Raw genomic sequence first — 23537 nt, 5'->3', positions numbered from 1 at the left:
CAATATAAAGCAAGTTGATAAATAAAATCCATAAATTTAGCTCAGTGCAATTTTATTTTACTTTGTGCTGTTTCTCAGTGCATTTCCTGAATACTTCTTAAGGTGCAGCAGGGTGTATTTTCCTGCTGGGGAGAATATCTCTTTGCCATAGCTGGGTCTGTAGCAGTGTTTTGGCAGGTTGTGCATGTAACATCCAAATATATGCCAGGACCTAAGGTTTCCAGGCAAACTGAAATAATCAGGGTTGTTCACTGGGCCTGTCAGTGGTTTTAATGTTGCGGCTGATGTGTGTGTTTTGAATTGTGTAGTGTTTATATTGATGCAGAAAATTACAAAAGAAGATGAAGCTTGAATTTCTCCAATTTACTGAGTTATAATATATAATTACAATAAACAGGGTTAAAAATGGATTTAATGGAGTGTACAATACGACCGGAAAAAGAACAAACAAAAGGACAGATAATAGTATTTTTGCACACTCACACATTCACAAAATTAATGTCTCACAGTAACATGTTTCCTTCATGCTGATGCGTCTTTGAACAGAAGTCCTATTTTTAGTCCAGCACTCATCTCTGACCCTATTCTGTCACTGCAGTTGTGACTTAGCAGCAAGCCGAGCGACGTACTGCTCTTAGAGCATCACTGTCCAGGTCTCCTGAGTAGGTCACTCAACTCAATATGCATGTGAGGTTACTTTGTGTGGGATTCACTGGCACGAGTGTGCAAAACAGAGAGGCGCTGATGCACGCACGCTGTTACTGTGCTGCCATCTGCTGGTCACTTTCCACACAGTCACAGCGGCTCTTCTTAGAAGTGAAAAGGTTTCCTAAAAATCCCATCCAGCCCTTTGCCCCACTTACTTCTCCCTCATATCTCTCACAGAGCGGGTGAGGGGTCAGAAAAGGAACAGTCTGTTTACTTTGTCTAGATCCATACAGAAAACAACTAATTCCCTTGAGATGACATTTCTTCATTTTTTTGATAAGTGTTTCCCAACAAGTTCTAGGAAAAATGTTAGACCCAGCTCCTCTTCCCACAATCTCAAAAACATTTAGCAACAAATGCAACACTGGCTGCATTTCACAATTATTTACAAAATTGTTGTATGTGCTCGAGGCAGGATAAATAAACCTGTGGCACCGTCTGACTTCAGACGCCGGGCCTCATGGAGTATCAGACAGATAATGATGAATCCTCAATCCAGCACTGATGAAGAGTCTTACAGTATAACACTTCTCTGGCTCTCCTGTGTGTTTTCTCACTGCTCTGTTCCTTCCCCTTTCCATTTCTCCTCCGTCCTGGCGAGAATCTGAAGCACCGTCTGGTTGAAGTCCTCAGGCTGGTCTGCGAAAACATAATGGCCCGCTCCTCTGATCACCTGACAAGCGCACACACAGTGGAGGCGAAATAGTTTTGAGATAAAGGTGCCACTGTTCCACAAGGCAAATAAAAGTAACTTGACATACATTCAGGCAGATTTAGGCACTAAAAACTGCTTCAAATCTTGCTTAAAATGTATTTTGAACCTTGTACTGACAAAGTTAAAGGTGCAAAATGTAAAATAGAGAACCTACTCGGATTTCCACATCTGGCCTGGTTTTCTTGAATGCATATCCAGAGTGGCTGTCAATACTGGACCGGGATCCATAAATGAAAGAAATAGGAATTTCAACCTGGATCTGGCCGATCCTGTCTAGCATGGGCCTCTTAGCCCAGCCGTAGGGAACGGTCATGTTCTTAAAGGCTGTCTCGCCACTGAAATGAAAAAATAGAAGAAAAAAAAATGCAAAAGCTCCTAAGAGCTTCTGAGAGTGGACATATTTGTGCACGGATGGTTTAAAATGTTCGTCACCTCGGAGTCTGGGCATTCAGATGATAGATGTAGTCACACACAGTGTAGTCACTGAACACAGAGGAGTATTTCTGCTTGAAGTCTGACCTGATGGTCTGGACGAGCATCGGGCCTAAAAGAGATGCACAAAAAAAGAAGGAGATTTAGTTACAGTTCAGACCTTTGAATAGAACAATGGCACCTTAAGCAGATGTTTGATGTTTGGTGCTTTACCGCTCCCCCGACTCAGAATGAGCTGGGGGGGGGGGGGGGGGGGGGGGTGTTGCCATAGAATTAATTAAAGGCATTTAAGCTGGAGTTACTGCCAATTTTATCCTCATATTTTTTGCTCTTTGACTCCTCCAGAGTAATTACTGCATTATTCACGGTTCAAAGTAATCTATATTTATGTCATTTTGATCCGAGTTCATCCATAAGCAGTTTTAGATCCTCTCTCTTTAGCCCAGCTATCTTCTGATTGGCTGCCCCACACAGACAGAATATTTAACAATATATAACAGCAGGTGGGTGGGGCTTCTTGTGAAAGAAGGTATATGTGTATTTAAATTACGATGCCTCCTGTGCAAATTCCTTTGGAGGTTTTCGGGTCGTTCTCAGCCAGAAGACACTGGGATAGACCCAGAACTCGAAAGTTAAGAGTATACATCTCATCTGGCCTGGAACTGTCTCAGAATTCCCTGCGAGAATTGGAAAACACTGCTAGCAAAAAGAACATCTGGCAATACCTCCGTAGCCTTCTACCAACAGACCTGAGCTCATGTAAGCATAAAGATGGAAGTGCATGGTGGATGGAAGTTTTTAAAATACTTACTGTATTTTTTTTAAAGCGTATTGTTTTTATAGGAATTATTTTCTTTCCTGGGGGATTAATTTTGAAATGATGCAAGAACAGCGGTATGGCACTATGGTTTAGATAACTGGGACATTTTAAGCCAACCCCATCGCTGCTGATAATAATTTGTCACTTAGAAGTTGAAAACATTCAAAATACACAGACGCGTAACAGAAACAAATATGTGTTTGTTCAGTGTGTGTTCAATGTGTGTTTGTGTGTGCTAACCTAGAGGTCCAGCCAGTCTGAGACCGGCCAGAGGGTTGAAGGGGCTCATGACGGCGCCAATTGCTCTGATCCACATTGGGATGGAGTTGTGGTTGGGGTTCTCTGGGCGTGCTGGGAATCCCCACGGCTCCACCAGCAGCAGATGCTTTACCCTGCATACACACACATGCAGTTACCTGATCAAATGTACAAACTAAAATGTAGAAATTCAATTAAAACTGCACACATTTACTTCTTTTTTTAATATATGGGCTTGTAGCTTATTTGGCAAGTGGTGCAAAAAAAAAAGAGCGATAGCTAAACTAGAAAACCACCTGGCACTGTGTCCTCACACACACACACACACACACACACACACACACACAAAGCACCTGTGTGGGTATTTCAGCGTGTAGGCTGCAGACAGGTATCCTCCGAGGTTGTGTCCCAGCAGCACCATCTCCTGAAGCCCCACCTTCTCCCTCCACTCCTCCAGGGCTGCCACAAACTGATCCTCGGCCTCCCTGGGGTCGGTGCTGAACTGGGGACGGCTGCTCCTGCCAAAGCCCAGCAGGTCTAGAGCGTAGACCGGTCCACTGCTGGAGAGACAATCCAGGTTGAGAACCCAGAGGGCGACACCACCTCCGAAGCCGTGCAGCAGAACCAAAGGAGTGGTGGGCTGGGTTGGGGGCTGTGGGACACACGGGGCTGCTGACTGCTGCTGCTGCTGCGTGGAGAAAGCTAAGGTCCACAGGTAGTTGCCGCTCGATATCCGAACATGCTGCCTGGAGAAAGGCCGCTTCACAGCTGCGGCAGGCAGAAAAGATTATAGGGCAGGGATAGAGAAACTCTTAACTCTGACTTTATGAAACACATAAACTACAGATTGGAAACAGCTACATCAGGCACACTCACTCTTGAGGATTTTTTCCTCGGCATCTTTTAGTTGAGAAGGAGAGGTGGGACACCAGGAGGGAAGCCAACTTGATATCCAGGAACTGTGACTCAGACAGAAAGGATACACAAAAACATGCATGCAGGACACATAAAGCACGTGCAAACCCAACAATAAACTGACCTTTGGCTATATGATATTTTTGTTATCAGTGCTGCTGGTATGCAGTATTTGACAACAACATGCAATCAATGTCCAGAAAGAAGCCCAAACATGTCTTTGTTCTGTGTATTTTGGGTCACTTATGGTCAAATGCATTCCAAATCAGCACGATTTTAACATTTGGAGGACAAAGGCAGACGCCGATAAGATAGGGTGACCATATTTTGATTTCACTTGGCCGAGTCATGAAGAACTTTAATAATACTGTTTGCTTAAAGAAAACTTTAACATATTTTAACGATGCCTTCTCTGTGCGGTTAATGAATGGTGAAATTAAAAAAAAAATGTCATATAGGGTTTTACAACTCAACAAGTGCAAAACGTTTGGTCACCCTAAGATAAGATTAAAAGTATTTTTTCTATAATAAAGTTTTGTATAGGAAGTCACTCACACAGCAGCCAGAATTAACAGGAAGATTCGGGCTCGAAAGGTTTTCATTTTGGACGTTTGCCAGCAAGCGGGTGGCCTGTATATTTACACGACACCGTTTTCCTATAGGTTTGGTGTGGATGGATCTATTTTTTAAATCTACCTGTGAATACACTAATGCGGGTTCACACAAAGAGAACAAAGTTGTGTTTGTTGTCACACAAATGAACAGCATTCACGCTGAGAAGAAGAAAAAACAACTAGCGTGCCCAACGTGAAGAAGAAAGAAAGAAACGAAAACAACTCACCTCTGCTCCTTGGCAGGTTGTAGCTCCTCCGCCATCCTTCGCATTGTGTAGCCTGCAGTGAGGGTCTCCTCCCGAGCTTACGAACCTGTTGAAAAACTACGGTCTATGGTGCTGCGTTCAAGGACATTCGGACGGAAAATAAAAATAGCTGCCTAACATAATAACGACATGCTGCTTAATTAGAATGCTGTACATTTCATAATAAGTTAGAGTTCAGCTATCCCTCCGCTCATTTAATTATTGGGGTTATTTAATTCTTTGTAGTTGGCATTTTCAGCGCTTCATATATGTTTTTTCCAACTGCATTGAAGGTAACATCATGATTTTACCCTCTGTACTCAGGTTGGCTACGTCACCTTCTTGACTTTGTGTAACTTATATTGTTAACGTGCTTCTTTCGCACAGCATCTCATATAGTTTAATACAACCGAACTAATGAAGGCTATAAAACGCTTAAACCAAGTAACAAACGTTTTTAAAGAGTTGCCAGCGACACTCGGATTTTGTTAGAGCTAGCTTTGGCACGCTAATTAGCATGCTAATTAGCATAAGTTGCAAATATGAGATGCCTGCACGAGAGTGTTTGAACTGTTTACCTTAATTATATACATTTCCAAAAATATGTATTGTTCCCTTAAAAGTTTATACTAATGCCACTTGCATAATATTATAATATTATATAATATTATATTAGGTTGTAAAAAAATTCTAGAAACAACTGTTTAAAGCCTGTTTTAAATATTAAACTATTATCTGCATTATCGCTACTATGACAAAAGTAATCCTGTAAAAAGTAGTTTATTTAAATTACATCAAACAGCAGGGCCCCTTTTAGCCAGAGGCCTTTTTTTGTCTGTATATAAAATTTAAATACATCTGTTTTTTAGGTATTGTAGTGACAAACCCAAGGATATTCTTTCCCCCTTCAAGCTTACATGCAGGCTAAAGTGGACAGAGAAAATCAGTCACGTTGGATCCCTATCGAACTTTTTTCTAATCCTTTTTTCTTAGTATAATTTAAGATAAGGCAGATTATATGAAAAGTTCATTATCTTCAAGGATGTGACTGTAAAGTATGATTATGTTTTTGCAGGAATAGTCCCTTCACTATCTTTTCTGCTCTTACTGTGATTCTCATTAATTCTTAAAGGGAGGGCGTTATAGATTTATAGGCGTGCTAGCCTTGAAAAGCTCATGAGTGTCCTTCAAGAAATTATCCCGCAGTTAGTGTGTTCTAGCTGCACATTTAAAGCTTATTTGTGTGTTTTGCAAAGCCTCATCGAGTAACAGTCTGCTAATGAATTCAGCAAAATGTTATCCGATGTTGAGTAAAATGTAAGTAAAAAGTTCTAAAGGGACAACAAAAAGACTGAAATATATGTGTGATACCATCTCAACTAATTAGCTTGATTAGAAGCAAGTCAGTAACATAATTGGTTTTAAAAAGAGTGTCCTAGGCAGGCTGACTCTTTCACATGTAAAGATAACTGAGGGACAACACTCTGTGAAAGCATGTGTGGGCATGTATTTAAAGTGCAAAGTTTCTGGATGTAAAATGACAAAGGATTTAATTATTTACAGTACATTATATCATTCAAGGATTCAGGAGTGGTCCATGCAAGCAAAGGATAAGCCATAAAATCCATACTGAATGACCGTTAACTTCAGCCCCTCAGGTAGCACCATTATTCTACATGTGAAATCACTGCAAAGGCTCAGGAACACCTCTAAAGCACAATTTGTGAATACAGTCATAAATGAAGGTTAAGCCTTAATACCTTAAAAAAAAAGAAATTAAAAAAATGATCAAACAGATATCAACATGATGGTATGGAAGCAGCATTGGTGCACGTGGCATGGGTAACTTGCACATGTGCGAGGGCACCATTAATACTGAATGATACAAAACCAGTTTTTAAAAATGAAAATAGTTCAGGTATCTCAGTTTTCACGCAGAATGTCATGTCGACGTAGCTCAAGAGTTATCCACTATATCGGACGTTACATAGCCACTGGTCACTAGAGAAAAACTGTAGATTCCCCAAAAGATTGGTGAATGGTTCCTGGAGGTAGGTGGATGTCACTGTGTGAAATCACTTGCAAAAAGGGTGCTGCACCTAAAACCTCCTTGTAAATGCTTTGGTCACTGTAAGGTTACCACAGTTACCTGTAGTTTACATGGAAGACGCCAACTTCTCTGCAAAAACTTGCAAACTACTTTCCGAGCTTTAGTCAAGCTGTGAAAAGTGCAAACGAGACTGAAAAGGTTTACCTTTCAAGTAAAAGTTGTGCCTCAGCTCAGCACCCAACACTTTTCAAAAGGCACAACTTTTACTTTGAAAGCAAACAATCTCTGTTTCCCGTTTTCATAGTTTCACTACAGCTCCAAGAGTAGTTTGTGAGTGTTCACATACAAACATGCAACCTACAGGTAACTCCATCAATCTGCCAGTGACCAAAGCAATTCCAAAAGGTTTTTTTGGTGCAACACCTTCTTTGTGTCTGATTTCATCTAGCGACAATGGCTGCCAGGAGGGTCACTGACTGGTCTCTAGGCCTGTGAGTGCAGTTTTAACAACAGCCAGCAACCTCCAGGAACCAGTCACCAACCAGTTGAAAAATGGAGATTTTTCCCTGACAGGCAGCAGTTGCCACACGGTTGTGGAGTGGTCTCTAGGCCTGTGTGACTGGCCTTTCGTACACACAGTCAAGCACAATGAAAAGGGTTAAATGCTATTTTAACATGTCAAATCTTTATTTACTGTAGTCAATGTATGTCAACATTTAACATACATCTTAAAATGCAACAGTGCAACATGCCATCACCAGTAAAATGAATAAATAAGTTGGCCGCTACAGTATTTTCCTACGTGTCAGAGTAAGAAAACAGTTTGGTTTGCTGGTCGACTGCTGTCCTCTGCTCTGGATTGTTTTCATTTCTTTTCTCTCACAGATCGAAGTGTATTTGGTCCCCAGACAGTATTGTTTTATTTTCGGTGCAAGCTGAATTCTTATTTTAGCCTTGTTTGCAGTATAGCATTGCAGTGCTAAAGTCATTTTAGTTTAGGTTTAGCTGTCAGTTTAGCTGTTGTTTAAGCAGCCTGAGGCAAAGATATGTAGACCAAAGAATGGAAATCCACCCCTGATCCCCCACCAGCAAATTGCCCATGTTAAATACAGTACATTATATAAGGAAAAAACAACATTTGACTACCTGTGCTTTCATTTTCTCTCTCACAGATGGACAATAGCAGGAGGTTCCTGTCAATCCTGGTCCACAAGGTGGCGTACTTCCTTTACACACACATACGTCCGAGCACACACACATGCACAGTTAGACACACACTCTCTGGCAACTTCGTCCTTCATTCCTCAAACACAATTTTCCTCTCATACCACCCACTTGTGATTGCTCTCAGACTATGGGTTGACTGAGTGGTTCCTGAGTGCTTCATTTCCTTTGCTCCCATAGATGCGCACACTCATTCTCCCTGTGTGTTACTGTCCGTTCACTCTGCTGAGTACTCAGAATTTCATAAGCCAGTAGACAATGAGGCAGTAGCCAAGCCCAAAGAGAAGAGGTAAGCCCGTAACTGTCTGGAGACCAGTAACTGGGTGAAGCTTTTAGTGAGGAGACTGCATAAAGCTGCAGCAGAGAGCCGGCCTGCTCGTCGAGCATCACAGCCAAGTGCTAGTCATGCTAGCTCGAGCCTTTTGTTTTATCTGAGGATCAAAATCAGTAACCCATGGTCTGGCACCAGATTGACTTAAACAAAGAGTCTGTTCAGTCTCACCAGTCCTGGGACAATCAAGAGGAAATTTCAGAAAATATGGCAAAACCTTTACAATTCAGTGTAAAATCGCTGCAGGTGTGCGGCTTTATTGAGACATCAGAGTGGATGCATCAGATTTAGACAGTTTCCCAGAGATCTTTACACTAATATTTAGATGCGTCTTTAAGTCAAGTTTTATTCTGTATGTCGGTTAAGGTTTAGCAAAAAAAATTCCACCAGTTTCCACCCATTATTTAAATTACCCGACAAAAATACTGCTAAAAATCCCAAAACACTGCATTTAGATGTCAAGTAACCACAGGAGTCAGGCACGCTGAAGCTGAGTCCCCAATCAATACGACATTATAATGCTAAGCAGGTTTTGAGTATGTTATGTGTTTATACTGGAAAGGGCATACAATTAAGTGTACTTCCCCAAAACAGAGTACTTAAAGCATAAAGAAGTGTGTGCTGTAGAGAAGCGCTATTGTCCCAAAATAGAATGTACAAAAACAGGAAAAACACCAAAGTGTTGCTAACTACTGTAAAATATTTAGTGCTGAGACACGTGTGAAAAAATCTTTAAAAGCAACATAAAAGGAACAATTCTGATTATTATTTTTGTTCAGTTGCAGTTGACGTAATGACGTGTCAGGTTAAAGTCCATCTTTACATGTGTGGCATCGTTTCCTGTTAGAAAGGCTTTTGAATTTTCACACAAAAGAGCACAAAGGCTAAATTATGTCCCAGTAAGATACACTACCAGGTTACATACAAAAGGACTCTACTAGAGTTACAGCATGACTTACAGTTCATTTTCTGTCTGCAATAAACTGTTTTAGCTTATTACAGATATACCATTTTTTTCTGATTGGCTGCCACTCACAAACAGAGGGTTTGAACAGCAGGTGAATGTCAGGATGCAGGTGTTTTTAAAACAATCCTTCAAAATGAAAATGAAAAAACGCAGGGGAATCTCGAAGTGTATGACTGTTGAACTGTAGTCTAGTGACTTGTATTTCATCACTAACTCATGCAGTGATGCATATCAGAAAACCAGCAAATTGCAGGATAATTTAAATGTTGATTTATTAATTACAGACCTTTGCAAAAGTCTCAAGCCACCCACCATTTCTTTATATAGTGCTTAGAAATTTCAGTAGTTCATATAAATATATGTAAACATACATGGAAATACAACATCTAAGGCACAATTCTGATGAGCTTGAAATATTTGGTATGGATCGTCTTTATTCTTTAACACAGCCTGAACTCTTTTAAGCAAGCTTACTCGTATTTCTTTAAGGCGTCTTCAGGAATAGTTCTCCAGGCTTCTTGAAGGACATTCAAAGCTCTTGTTTGGATGTTGGGTGCGTTTTGCTCCGTTCTATGTCAGGATGATCCCACACCGCTTCAAAAATGTTGAGGTACGAACTCTGGGGAAAAAATCCATGACTGTTGTGTGTTTTTCCAGGTATGCTTTTACTGCAGTGGCATTGTGTTTGGGGTTATTGTCATGCAGAAACATGAAGCTGTTGCTGATCAGATGCAACCACAGTGCATTGCATGGTGGATCAGTGATCTGATTGTACTTTCCTGTGTTCATAATTCCATAAATTTTGATTTTCACCACTGGTTCAAATGTAGCCCCCAAAACCCATGACAGAGCCTCCTCCATGTTTTACAGACGGCAGGGTTAGCAACATTGTATTTATATAAATGTAGCCAAAGAGTTGACGTTCAGCATAGCTATTGTCCACACAGGCTTGTGTGTGACATTGCATCCTTTTCTTAATGTAATTTGTTACGAGTCATTTATCATCTATTTCTTAAACCTGTCCATAGTTTTGGGCTCTTTTGTGGATTATATTGCAAATCAATGAATGAATAAAACCATCCAGAATACAGTGATTAAAGGTACTGTTATATTTTCAGTCACATGTTGTGTGTGCGTTAGAGTGAGAGAGCACTGTGTGCAGCTTTGCTCAGTACAAGCCCTCCTTACATCAGTCTGCAAACTGTAAGCACAAACCAAACTCTGCCATGAGTTTATGGGCCATAGCCCAGTGCAGTATGGGTAATAACAGTGACCAGGCTGTTAGCAGAAGAAAGAGATGGGGATGGAGGAGAGGCGGAGGGTCTGTCTGGTTGCTAGGATACGTGGCCGGCGCCAACAGCGGATATGATTTATAATGGCCAGTCTGACTGTCTCGCTTTCTGCACTTGTTTCCTTCTTCCTCTCCTCTCGCTCACTTTTCCACTGACACTCTCCGTCTTCCATCCTCATTTCTATCCTCAAAAAACCTCTGTGCTGGCCCCGTCAGCCACCACAGGGGTTACTATGGATGTTCCTGATATTAACACCTGTGTCCATCATGAGATAATGTAAAGAAACTTTAATTTGTCTGGGGATAATGACAATAATCATTTAGAGACTTTTCTAATTATATATATATATATATATATGAAGGTGAAGCAACGCCAGTGTCTGTGCATGTTCAAGTGGTCATGCAAAAGCTGCGTGCATGGATACTATTGATTTTACTGAGACTTGATCCAGCTCAGGATGGTAGAACCCTCAGGGACAAATACAGAGAGGAAGAGGGTGTACGAGGACACTTGATGGAGGGTCACAAGGGGAAATGGAGGTCTGCATGTAAGATGAAAGCACATAAGGATGGATCGATTGTGACGTTGAGTCTAATTAGCGCTCTTGAAAGATATTTTTGTTGTTAAAAAATCTTATTTCTCAGGAAAAAAAGGCATTTGGTTTGGGATTTGCCTCAGAGCAGCATTCAGCCATATCACCAGGCTCTGAAAGTTTCCACTAAAACACAGACTAACATGATTACTCTTTGCTTAGTGACTCCTCCAAGTGGAGTGACACAGGTTTTTAGAGACAGACTTTGATGTTTATTTTTAAATCAGGGGCAGATGATACTGATTTTTGTTTGATTTTCATGCACGTCTCATCTGCTGAAGTTTTCAGATTTCTCACAGCACCTCAATCAAATTACAAAAACTTCACAGCGAAAAGAAAAAAAATTTAAAAAGTCAACGACAGTGTGGTTCTCCAGAAACGGCTTCCCATTCCATTAGGAATAGTCCAGCAGAGACATGTTGTCCTTGAATCTTTCAAAAGGTCGGGGCACCACAATCAAAATTGTACTCAGCTCAGTGCTGGGCTATAGGCGCATATATCCGTGCATCCCTACGAGAGAGACCACTATTTTATTTTATTTTATTTTTTTCAGAATTTCTATTAATTCAACATGAAACCTTCAAGAGCATCCAAACCATCTGAACTGGGGTTAATGGGAGGCCTGCTGCAGGTAGCTGTAGTTCCTGTGAACCCTAAAGAGAACCCAGGCTAGACACACGTTTTCTACATAACCAGTTTATGTTACACTTTAATTAATATCCTCGCAGTAATCATGTGTTTATTCTTCTGCTTTATTTCTTATATAAATCAACATTTAGCTGCACACGAGCCTAACTGGAGCTCGCTTTAGATGAGTTTTATTTTGAGCTACTGCGGCTGTCGGTCCTTTATTTCAACAGATTGCACGGCATCTCAACTGCAGGCCATGGCTTGTTTATAAGGCACCTGCTATACTGTTTTCTTTATTTTTGCCATATGTGTGTGTGTGCGTGCGCACAGAGATGGAGGGGATTAAAGTAGAGTGGATCGCAGCTAAAGCAGCTGGTTTCAGACAGGATGACCTGAGGGCTTGAGACGAGGCCAGTATCTTACTGTAACGACCACAGCATACGTCCGTATATATGTCTGTCTGTGCCCTAGCTCCTCCTTCATGGGTGGGCTGATCTGAACGAGACTTTGCACTAACATCGTCACACATACGTTGATTATTAGCATCTATATGTTTTCTTTTAAAAACAAAATCCCAATTCTTTAGATTTTTTTGTTTTATCATCTTAATTTCATCCCACTCTCCCATGAATGCTGCATTATGTTCTATGCTCCATTTGTGTTTGTTTCATGAACCCTACGGCATGTTTTGCAAAATTTAATGTAAAACTGTTTTTAAATGTAATGTTTAATATGTTTTTTTATAACAGACTAAATCTGGAGTGGGTTCAGTTAAAATACAAAGTGTAAAGGCTCATCGTGTTTTTACCGGTGAGAGTTGCTTCACACAGTTTGCAGTGCATCTTATTTTCTTTGACATCAAGTGTGAAATGTGTCCGTACGTCTGCTCGTCCCTTCCTCCCAAGCTTTCACAATTCGTTGCATTTTCATGAGAAACACGGAGCTCGTCGTACCGCCTCAGAAAATAAAACCAACAACCAAAAAAAGCCAGGGGGGCAAATTAAACGTGTCTAACCTTACTGCACAAAAAGATTACTTCTGATTGGATCATCCACCTTTCTACACAACTTAATCAGTTCTGACTGGATCTCATCTCTCAGGAATTTTTTCATCTCGTTTTTATTTAATGACAAAAGCACCGATACACCTAATCATAGTTTTTATTTAGTTTCCATCTTGTATTTGTAAGAAGAAAAATGATGAAAAACAAATGATGAAAATGATCGGACAACAAAGTTAACACTGGTATAACGGCAGCAGTTTGAGGTTAAACGATCAGTCTGTGTAAATTTAGACTTACAAACAAGATATACATTAAAGTGTTTATCACATGTCTCCTAAAACTACAGGTTAAATACGTACGACCTGAGGTTTACAGTTTAGGTTTTTGTGTGTATAATTCTGATCATTCTGTTGTTATATACAGTGATACAACAAATAGAAATAAGATAAAGATAAATTTACTACAGACAGTTTTTACTAGTCTTACTAGCAAAAGTCATAGGTGGTTTTTGCCTGTGAGACTATTAAGGATTAGTTTATAGGATTATTATTTGCAGAGCATCAAATAAATGTCCTTTAAATTTGTTACTTAGAAGTCTTCTTAGTTTTAGTTTCACTTCCTTAAAGGATGGTTTCACATTTTTCAAGCCTGTCTAACAGTGCTCACACGCCTATACACAGTGACAGTTTCAGGTCACTGTAATCACTCCTCCTGTCCATACTGACTGTGAGGAGATCCCTCCCTAAAGCAATAACAGACCAGGGAACAAAATCCACGGTCATCATTCTGTGCAAATATACACGCTTTGTTACGCAGGTCAAGGTGGTATCTCTGTTACTGACAGTCATTTCACTTCAGTATTCACTCCTTCTGTTCACTGTGGCGTTACAGTGGAAGAACAACAACACAAGTCACTTTGCAGAGTGTACTGTCACTCTCATTTTTAGGTATTTAAAATAATTCAATCGTAACAATCCCACTGGGGTTAGCAACTTGCTGGTGAAAGGAGAGACAGAGTTGTTCCGTGGGGAGTATCCTTAGCTGTAGCAGCTACGATGCTTCAGTGTAGCTACAGTAGGTTCATGCTTCCCTGCTGTGTCTGATCTGACAAATGAGTTATTCTGTGAAGCTGAAATGTCTCACCCGGTTAGCTGTGGCATTACCACCCTTCCAGTCTGGCTTCTTAACTCATCTGCACTTATGAAATAAGTTTATTCGATAAAGCAGCTAGCCTGTTATTCTCTTCATTCTGCGCCCATAAGTGATCCAGGAAGACATTCAAACTAGAGTGTCCACATCTCTCTTTCTCTCTCTCTCTCTCCGTCCGTCCACTGTCTTCCAGTAAATGGAGGATAATTTTAGAGCGATAAAGAGCCCGGAGGATATCGAGGGGAGGGAACGCGCACACGCACACACAACAAGATGGTCCCTCATTCCCTGTTGTACCTGCTGACCCCACAGGATCCACCGAGATCTGCTACTGCTGAATGTGCGGCTTGTACACACACACACACACACACACACACACACACACACACACACACACACACACACACACACACACACACAGGAATGCGTACACACTTTGACTAATAGGCCTAATGCTTCCTGAAGAGGGCCCAGCACTGCATTAGCTACGGATGTGGGATTGATTTAGAAACTGAAAGCCTTCTAGTGTGTGTATGGGTTAGTGCTTGTGTATATGTGCTTGTGGGGGGAATATATTGTACACTCAGTGGTGTTTTTTCTTCAGTTCCACTCATTTTGGCATTATTTATAAATAAATGAAGGAGTTTTACCAGTTTTAATGAAGGCTGTTCAGTGATGATGTATAATGTTTACATATATGCAGAGTTTCATGCCACAGTTTTATTCTTTTCAGAGCGTCGAAGCCTCAGCACAAATGTTTTGGCCGTCATCAGACACTTAAACTCTCCTACTAATTTTAGCCGTAACATAAGGTCTAATTAAGGCAGCCTGACCCCTCACACCAATTAAATGGTGGTGAATCTCAGGAAAACATTAGTCCTTGTAATGTTGGATTAATTCCTGACATCAGTTTTAAAAAAATTAAATTAGATAGATCAGTCCCTATTTCATTTCACAGCGGGCCTCAGTTCAAAGCGACGCAGACTGAACATGTGCAGTTTTTAACATCAGTTGCTGATGTCTGTGAAGGTTCTCAGTCATCCAGGTCATCGTAGTCAAAGGAGCTTGCAAAGAAAAGCGTCTGGACTTCTTTAAGTTGCTTGAAGACGTTTCACCTCTCATCCGAGAGGCTTCTTCAGTTCTAAGGTCAAATGGTGGAGAGTCCCAGATATAAACCTGGTGGGAGTGTCCCCCCACAGAGGGACAAAAGGACCCCCTGATGATCCTCTAATCCCCTGAGCCAAGGTGTGGAACTGGGTGTGGGTCCCAATCAGCCAGAGTTTCGGGTGAGTTCTTTGTGAAACCTGGCCCCACCTTATCATGCGAATTCCTGAGGTCAGATGGCCCAGGGTGTGAGTGGGCGTTAAAGTGTCTGGGAAGGGAACTCAAAACTGGATTATAGATGGCAGAGAGTTGGTGTCGTAAACCACCGCCTCTGTTCAAAGATGGTCGCTCAAAGTGGACATAGATGGCTTCTTTCACTCCTCTTTCAAACCATCTGTCCTCTCTGTCCAAAATGTGAACATTGGCATCCTCGAAAGAGTGTCCTTTATCCTTAAGATGCAGATGGACAGCTGAATCTTGTCCTGTGGAGGTGGCTCTTCTGTGTTGTGCCATGCGCTTGTGAAGTGGCTGTTTGGTCTCTCCAATGTAGAGGTCTGGGCATTCCTCGCTGCACTGTACAGCATACACCACATTGTTAAGTCTGTGTTTTGGCGTTTTATCAGTTGCTGATAACAGCTGCATACAAATGCAAATGCAATTTTTTAAAAAAACCCAACTTTTTAGACTTTAATGTGCATAAAAAGTGTGAATAGCAGTTCCAAATACCACTAAGAAAGCAGGTAGAAGAGCAAGTCGTCACAGAGACAGCAAAACCTGTTATGTTAATGCAAAAGTACTATGAAATGAAATGCATTCATGAAGAGGGGTCAAGTTGGTTAAGCTGAAGTGAATATCATAAAACAGCAGCTCAAACACCGGGGAGTTATAACTGGGGATGTTGTGGCAGGCCTACATAAAAAGGAGTCTTGGTTCTGCGCTGCTGGTGAGGCGTGGACATGTAAGTAAAAAGGATGGTCAGGTAAATCTGACGCAGGTGATTCTGCACCAAATGTAACAGCTAGCAAAACAACAGAGACTACAAAACGCCGAGGCATAGCCGAGTCTCCGCTTCACTTCAGTGGGTAATGATGGGAGGCTGTGGTGTGCTTTCTTCTCAGAGCTTCTTACTGTAAGGTTAACTAGTGAGGATGCCACTTGGAGACTTCACAAAGTGCCTTGTTTATTTTTGAGAGTAATGTTACACACTAAAATTGTACTTTTGTCGTACCGTACTCGACACTTTGACATAAGTAAACCAATCAGTTTACTTATGCCCAGCATTCCTCCTGGGGTGTAGGCCATCAACAAGGGATCCTCCAAGGTGTTCAGTTTTGAGTTATAGTCTATAGTTCGTAACAATCTGATGTCAGGTGTGTATCAATTTCTTGTATTCTTTCGAAGGTCTTGTTGCGATGCGTTGCATTCTTTGGCCTTCCTCTTTTTCTTCTCCCTTGGAGCTTCCACATCAGGGCTTGTCTGGTGGTGATGTTGTTGGTTGATTCTTCCTGTCCATCTTCATCATCTTCTTCCCATCTCTCCCTCTACAGGTACTTGCTTCACTTTTTTCCCCACAGTTCGTAATTGCAGATCTTGTTGAGCCAGTAGACCTTTAAAACTTTCCTCAGCCAGCTGTTGATCAACATCGGTATCTTATTAATTCTGCATCATAGATAAAATCACACAGATTTCACAATTGCTGTTCAAGATTCTGATCTTGGTGTGTTGGCTTTTGAGTATTTTGAGTTCCAGATGTTCTGGATCCGGACACTGATGGTGACCATAACTTAGATAACTTAGCTATTTAGCTATTTAGCTATTTAGCTATTTAATACAATACTATTTAATACAAATTTCATGTTGTATTAAATAGCACTGCTGGTCTGTGTGACTAGAATTGTTTTGACACACAAACCAAAGAGTCAGAAAGTCAGATTAGCACATTGTGTGACGTTGTGCTTTTGTGGATGCAGAGAAATGCCGAGAACACTTAGTTTGGTTTAGGTGAGGGTATTGCCTGGGTAGAGTGTGCAGGAGACAGGACGGCTGCTCATTAGCTGTCAGTACACTGTACTAGTATCAGCGCTGCAAAAATTGGAGCAATCAGACATCATCAGCAGACGCTGTACCGGAAAAGTGGCAAATTAAAGGACATTGGTGCCTTTACATGTAGTAAAGTATCTTGAAAATCTTCAGGTTTATGGTGTTTGTGCGACCTGTGCAAAGGGTTACAGTTACACTGCCTCTTTTTTGCAGTAAAATAGACTTAAAATCTATTCTTTGATTTGTGATCATATTCTGTGCATTGTTTCGTGTAATGGTAAACTTAACCCAACCTTAACCGTCCGGTCTTCTTGTGTTTGCTGGTAAACATCGGCAAACCATAACGTAAGCTTGACGTGAAGCCTTGTGGAATTTATAGGAGAAACAAAGAGGCCATGGAGCGTGGCATCTGCTGCCAGGTGAATGACAGTCGTGCTGATAGAAAGAGCGAGAGCGAGGGCCGAAGTGGAACGGGTTAAAGCGTGCTGAGAGCAGAGGAGAGGGCGAGGTGGCCTGGGGGGGAGGAGAAGAAGAAGAAGTGCAGAGAAACAGAAAAGCAGACGTGGAGGAGGAGGTGAGGAATTGATGAAGCAGAAAGCTGGGTTATTCCTGCTGTGAACCTATGTGTCTTTGCTCTGGGTGTGTGTGTGTGAGTATAAATGGCAGGCTTTGGCAGTAAATGAAACTGTTTATCAGATCAATATGGCCATCATCTCCCAGATGACTGTGGCCTCTGCTGAAGAGCAATCATAAATCACAACCAAATGTGGAGGACAGTGATCTATACCTACTGAGTTTGTCGCTGCGTGCGTGTCTGTGTGCACGCGTGAGCACAAGGATGGACGCGGCTCTTTGTTTTTGTCTGTGGTAACTCGTCGGTGACAGCGTTAGTGCGTCCCGTGTGAAACAGTCGTCTTCTCTCTCTCGATGCTCTGGTTGAAGCAGAGATCTGAGATGAAGCAGTCACAAAATGGAGACAGGAGAAACACAGACCACACCTTATGTTATGAGCAAAAGGGAATAAACACGCAAACGCACACATCGTGCGACACATCCTTCTCCGTGGGGTTAACAGCAGTGCTCTTGCTCTGTCTGATGGCCCCCAGTGCTCTCACTCTGAATAATGTAGCCTCCCGATATCAGTGACAAGAGTCTCGAAACCAAAATAGCATCTTGAGCTCCGATAAATATAGAAGGTAATTAAATCGGCAGCAGGAGAAAGAGGCAGAGAAAAGCCAGGGAAAAAGGAAAGGTCTGCTTTATGTGCGAGGGTAAAACTCCCCTCTGCAGGGGATCGCGAGCATCGATCGAACGCCAGCAAAACGCCATTCGTTGTGTGGCCTTATTTTCCTCAAACTCGCACTGTCGATTTTGTCATTTTCGGGGTAGATTTGCGTGCACGCACACACACGAGATATGGCGGTTGAACTGCCCTGTGTTTCAGGGCCTTCAGAGCGCAGTGAGTCAGCACTATTTCAGCGGTTAGTTCTCATGAGACTCGGCTGTATGTGAGCGCCGGCTGCCATCTGCCTCTTGCCACTCTCTCGCCCTTTTTACTGCCTCTACCTGCCCCCCTGTAAAAATCAGATGTTTGCACTTCATATGAATGTGAATCTGGGGATTGATCCTGCGTGTGGCAGAGGAGTGGGGGGGGGTGAAAGGTTACCGGGGAGGTTTTGGATGTGCTTGTCAGAGCAGCCTGGCCCCCATCTTGACATGATCTCCCTCTGGGAAAGTGTGTGTGTGTGTACACGCGTCCACTCAGTGACATGTTGTGACAGAAACTGACTGACAAGCTCTTTGCAGCTCAACACCAACCACTGCAGAGAGACTAATGATGACATCTCTCAGGCCGTACACACTGCTTTCTTTTTCTCCCCCTCCATCTCTCACACACACACTGAAACACTCACACTCACGATGTCTTCCTATCCCTCACTCTCTTTGTCTTGTGTCTCTCTCCCTCGACTACCTCTTCCTCTATCACACGCCCACACAGACAATGGCATCCTGTATATTGTCTCCCTGACGCAAAGGCGCAAACACTCGCACACACACACATTCGAATCAACACACACACACACACTCACACACTTAAATTCATGCCCACAGTCATACTAGTCTGCATGACAAGTATTTCTCAAATGCACATCTTCTTTTCTCTTGCATTGTCTGTCTCTCTCTCACATGCACACACTCTCTTTTTCTCTTTCTCACACACACACACACACACACACACACAGACACACACACAAACGATGCACTACTCTCTCTGTCTTGGAATTTTACATTTTGATGAAGGAGGAAGCACGTCGTCCAATCAGAGCGGGGAGAGACCATCTCGGAGCAGACAGCAGGGAGGTTTGGAGGCAGTCGGCCGGGCCCTCCCTGTCAGCTCTGGTCCCTTACGTCCCCTTGGCTCGGTGCGGCTGGTGGTACGATCCACCAGTGGCTCGATAAGAACCCCCTCCTCTCTGTCTCCCCCTCTTCTGTCAGTGCTAGGGTGTAGCTGCTGATCCCATGGTACAGCAGCGAGAGAGAGAGAGAGTGAAAGGGAGGAGGAGGAGGGACATCAGGTGTCACAGCTCTGCAACCCCAGTTGAAGCTGCATTACCACGACAACCAACTCCGGGGGTGCCTCCAGGTGAGTCTGAGGACACGCACACACTTTGATACACATGCTGTACACATGAAGTGACTGCACATGCAGGAATGTGTTGAATTGGCAGAATTACATGCACAGGTATTCAGCTGCTGATGTGCTCTGGCATGTGTCACTTTTTGGGATGCTGTTAACACAATAGTGGAGCTGAGTGGAGTGTGTGGATTTGTGTGTGTTTGTAGCCACGCCAGAATGTACAGTATATGCGTATATGTGTGTGTGCGTACGTACGCCATCCCTCCCTGTGGCGGTGGGAGACAAAGGGTCCCCTCTGTCTGGCGCTGTAGCACCACTGCTCACACCTCCGCCAATGGGTGGGAAAGTTCTCCCTGTCAGCAATCATATGTGATCAGAAAAAGCCCCAAAAAAAAAGAAGTCAAATAGGATGCCCACCACCTCCCACCCCATCCTCGTCGAACACTCCTGACTCACGGTGATAGGAGGACACGGTCACAGCAGATGATCAGCCGGTCGGTGGGGGTGGGGGTGGGGGTGCGCTCTGAGGACACGGAGGCTGAGAGGAAGGGGGAGGGAGGGTGGTTGGCGGTCATGACACTACTGTAATGTGTAATAGATGTACAGAACGGGGTTAAAATCTGTGTGTCCAGGCTGTGTGTGGGGGGAGGGGGGGGGGGGGAGAGACAGTGGGTCATCAGCCGTTCACATGACTACATGCATGTGACAGAGTTCGAGCAGGCAGGGAAAAAAAATAGAACAGAGCGAGAGATGAGGAACATAAATGTGCCAATCCGTTACTGACCGATGATCCCAGACAAAGGGGCGTTGGATCATATGTGCAGTCTCATGTCGTGGGTGGATGGGTGGGTGGGGGCGAGGGGGGTTGGCTCCGTACATTGAATGGTATACGCTCCGTAAACGCCTGCAAACTGTAACGCGTGAGCGCCACGTATGAGCGCGGTGCTGTTCGTCTCCCGAAGATCACACGTGTGAGTTGCATTGCGCCGCTGCGTGCGTGGTCCTCTCTGACGCCCTCGTTCAACCCGTCCCATTTGACAGCCGGTCGTCATCCCACCCTAACCCTCCGCCGTCTTGCAGCAGCAGCGGCACCAGCAGCAGAGCCTCCCTCTAACAAGGCTGTGAACTGGTTCAACCCCGTCCATATGACGCTAAATTATCAATCCTCTCTTTGTGTCAGCTACTGTAATAGATGTTCTCATATCCTTAGGTGGCCTTTGTTAAATTCTGCCCATGTGACTGCAGATCTTTGTGGAGGGAGTGCAGTCTGGGGAAGTTTATAGTCCTCATGATTAGCATTTTATGGGCTTTTATTTTAAAAAAAAAGGGGGGGGATGCTGTATCAGACAGTTGGACACTTAAATTAATGACGATTTTTGCATTCAGAAGGACCCGTTTACTTTGGACAAAAATATCTGTTATGTAAGAAGAGACTATTCCATCTTTTTCCCACATCAGGTTTGTGGTGGTTCGCGCAGTGTGGGTGAGACAAGAAAGTTAAGGGTCTATGAGGGTGGAAGAACCGGGCTCAGACCCGTGACACACAAATGCACGGGACCCATATTCTGAACACGAGGAACAATGCATCGAAGTTAAACAGATGGGGGTTTATTAATTGCATGACAGGTGTGGGCTGTCATTCAGTGCTATTCTATACATCGTAAGATCTGAGTCATCCACATCCTCCCCGAAAAATGAAGCTTTCGGTGTCCAAACTGCACAGTCTGCGAGGGAAAATGGTGGTGACAAGAACGAGCTGTACGTTTCTCTTTCAGTGTCCTTTTCTTCTCTCTCCCTCCTTTCAATTTATTCCATTTCTCACTCTTCCATTTCCTCTTTTCTCCGAGCTCATATGCACACACTCATCCCCCCTCCTCCTCCTCCTCATCCTCCATATGTGAGCACTGACAAGCTGTAGGGCGTGCCCCCTCCCCACACACACACACACACACACACACACACACACACCCAACACCGTAATGTACGTTTACAGCGAGCCATGCAGCGTACATACATCCACGCCATGTGGAGTTCACACACGGCTGCACACTCAACTGACACGCCGGCCGTCATACGTGTCGCGGGTTTCCACTGAGAGGCCCCCCACACAGAGACACACTTCAAAAAAGACGTCGAAGACCCACAATTAAGGCGTCCTCTTATATATTTTGGATAATATGAGGTAAGTGGCACAGCGCGGTTTGCTCGTGCGACGGCTGTAACGCTGCAAAACGACGGCGTAAGCAACAATTACCCTAATTGAAGATTCCAGAACAGTCCTGCAAAATGGCTGCCGAGCCGGCATGCCGTCTGTGATGGCCGACAAGAGTGTGTAGGTTTGAGGCGTGTATAGCTGCGCGTGTGTGTTTGTCTGTCTGTATGCCTGATTGTATATAAATGTGTGTGTGTGCGATAAGTCTATATGAGAGTAATCCTGCGTTTGCTTTTTTTTTTTTTTTCGTTTGCTTTGTGTCAGGGGAAGTCTCCGCTCGCCGGAGAGCTCTGCTAATCCATAATTACCCACCTCAGTATACCTAGACTGTAGGAGCCATTATGTCAAACCGTCTTACTGTAACAGTTGATGATTATGTTTCCGGGCTTCGGTAAAAAAGCGCAGACGTTCAGCTTTGAGAAGAAGACTCAACCTCTCCGTTTTTTTCTTTTTCTTTTTTTGGCTTTCGGCTTCACGGCGGCCATCTTCAAAACGTCTGCGTTATCACAAGATCGCCATTAAGGTGCTGAATGTGTTCTGCCGAAGAGCTGACTTTGTTGTTTCTTTACAGCTCTCTGCCTCGGCCAGCCCAGGACCCGAATGCACGGCCAGCACCACGTCCAGCTACCCACCCACCCATCCATCCGCCCAAACAGCCAGGCCAGCCCTGCGCAGAACTGGCAACTCGCAGGAGTCATCAGGGTTAGTGCTCCATTGGCACGCCTCTGTGCCAAAATCATATCGTAAACCTATAGATCTGCACTTAAACCCAAAGGCCAGACAATCAGATAATATGGAGGAAAAACCCGAAGCGGGTGAATGAACAAAGAGCCGCTAATAAAACAAGGCTGCTTCTCGCAGTCACAATCCGAGCGACGAAAAGCGGCGTATCCTTGTCATCTTAAGGGGGGTGGGGGGTTTACTGACGGCCATTTTGTTTGTTGACATCCTCGGATCTCTTCATGCGTTTACACAAAGAGCACAGAGTTCATTTTCCTCATCAGTTCTCTTCTGACAGCAGCTCGATACATTATCTAAGAAAGAGCAGCTTCCAGAGGTGGCTGCCTGCTTAACTACACGCACACATGTAGTCGCACACGCTTTTGTACAGAGATAAGCAGCATTCTTTCATTTACATACCCACTTTTTTCTGCTCTTATTAGCCTACACACACACACACACACACACACACACACAGATTATAAGCATCACTGGATTAAGTTAAAGCTGTGCCGTTTTGCTAATAATTCAAATACTGCAAGTGCTCGCCGTTTCTGCAGTTCATCAGGGAGACGCTCTAAAAAGACAAAGCTGAACTAAATGACTACCAGCGCTCAGGCCTTATCGCGACTGTGTGGGTGTGCGGCTTGTGTGCTCATGTGTAAGAGAGAGCGACGGCGTACACGTATAGATCTCTGCCGCCGCTTCCAGTGCATTTGTCAAGCGATGGCATGGACGCAACGTCCTGTCGAATAGCGGCGAGGAAAGACGGAGACGAGTGACGCGCCGCCGTACGTTCACACGAGACGGGCCTGCTGATGGGGTGTGTCTGTGGATGTGTATGTATAGGTGTGTGTGACATAAAGAGAGTATGCGTG

General features: G+C 43.5%; 1 protein-coding gene across 1 annotated transcript; it reads right to left on the bottom strand.

The window, feature by feature from the left end:
* Positions 1-400: 400 nt before the first annotated feature.
* Positions 401-4783, bottom strand: LOC102798638 (1-acylglycerol-3-phosphate O-acyltransferase ABHD5-like). Its single transcript, XM_006795216.3, has 7 exons — positions 4690-4783; positions 3810-3892; positions 3287-3701; positions 2916-3067; positions 1856-1967; positions 1578-1758; positions 401-1381 (listed from the first exon to the last, which is right to left on the bottom strand). Exons 1-7 carry the CDS (start codon positions 4731-4733, stop codon positions 1262-1264), a joined length of 1107 nt encoding a protein of 368 aa, XP_006795279.2. The 5' UTR covers positions 4734-4783; the 3' UTR covers positions 401-1261.
* Between the last annotated feature and the right edge of the window lie 18754 nt (positions 4784-23537).

This window comes from Neolamprologus brichardi, chromosome 22 (genome assembly GCF_056152115.1).
Source record: "Neolamprologus brichardi isolate AB-2024 chromosome 22, ASM5615211v1, whole genome shotgun sequence".
Taxonomy (NCBI): Eukaryota; Metazoa; Chordata; class Actinopteri; order Cichliformes; family Cichlidae; genus Neolamprologus; species Neolamprologus brichardi.
The sequence above is the reverse complement of the archived record's forward strand: the minus strand, read 5'-3'. Positions and strand labels throughout refer to the sequence as shown.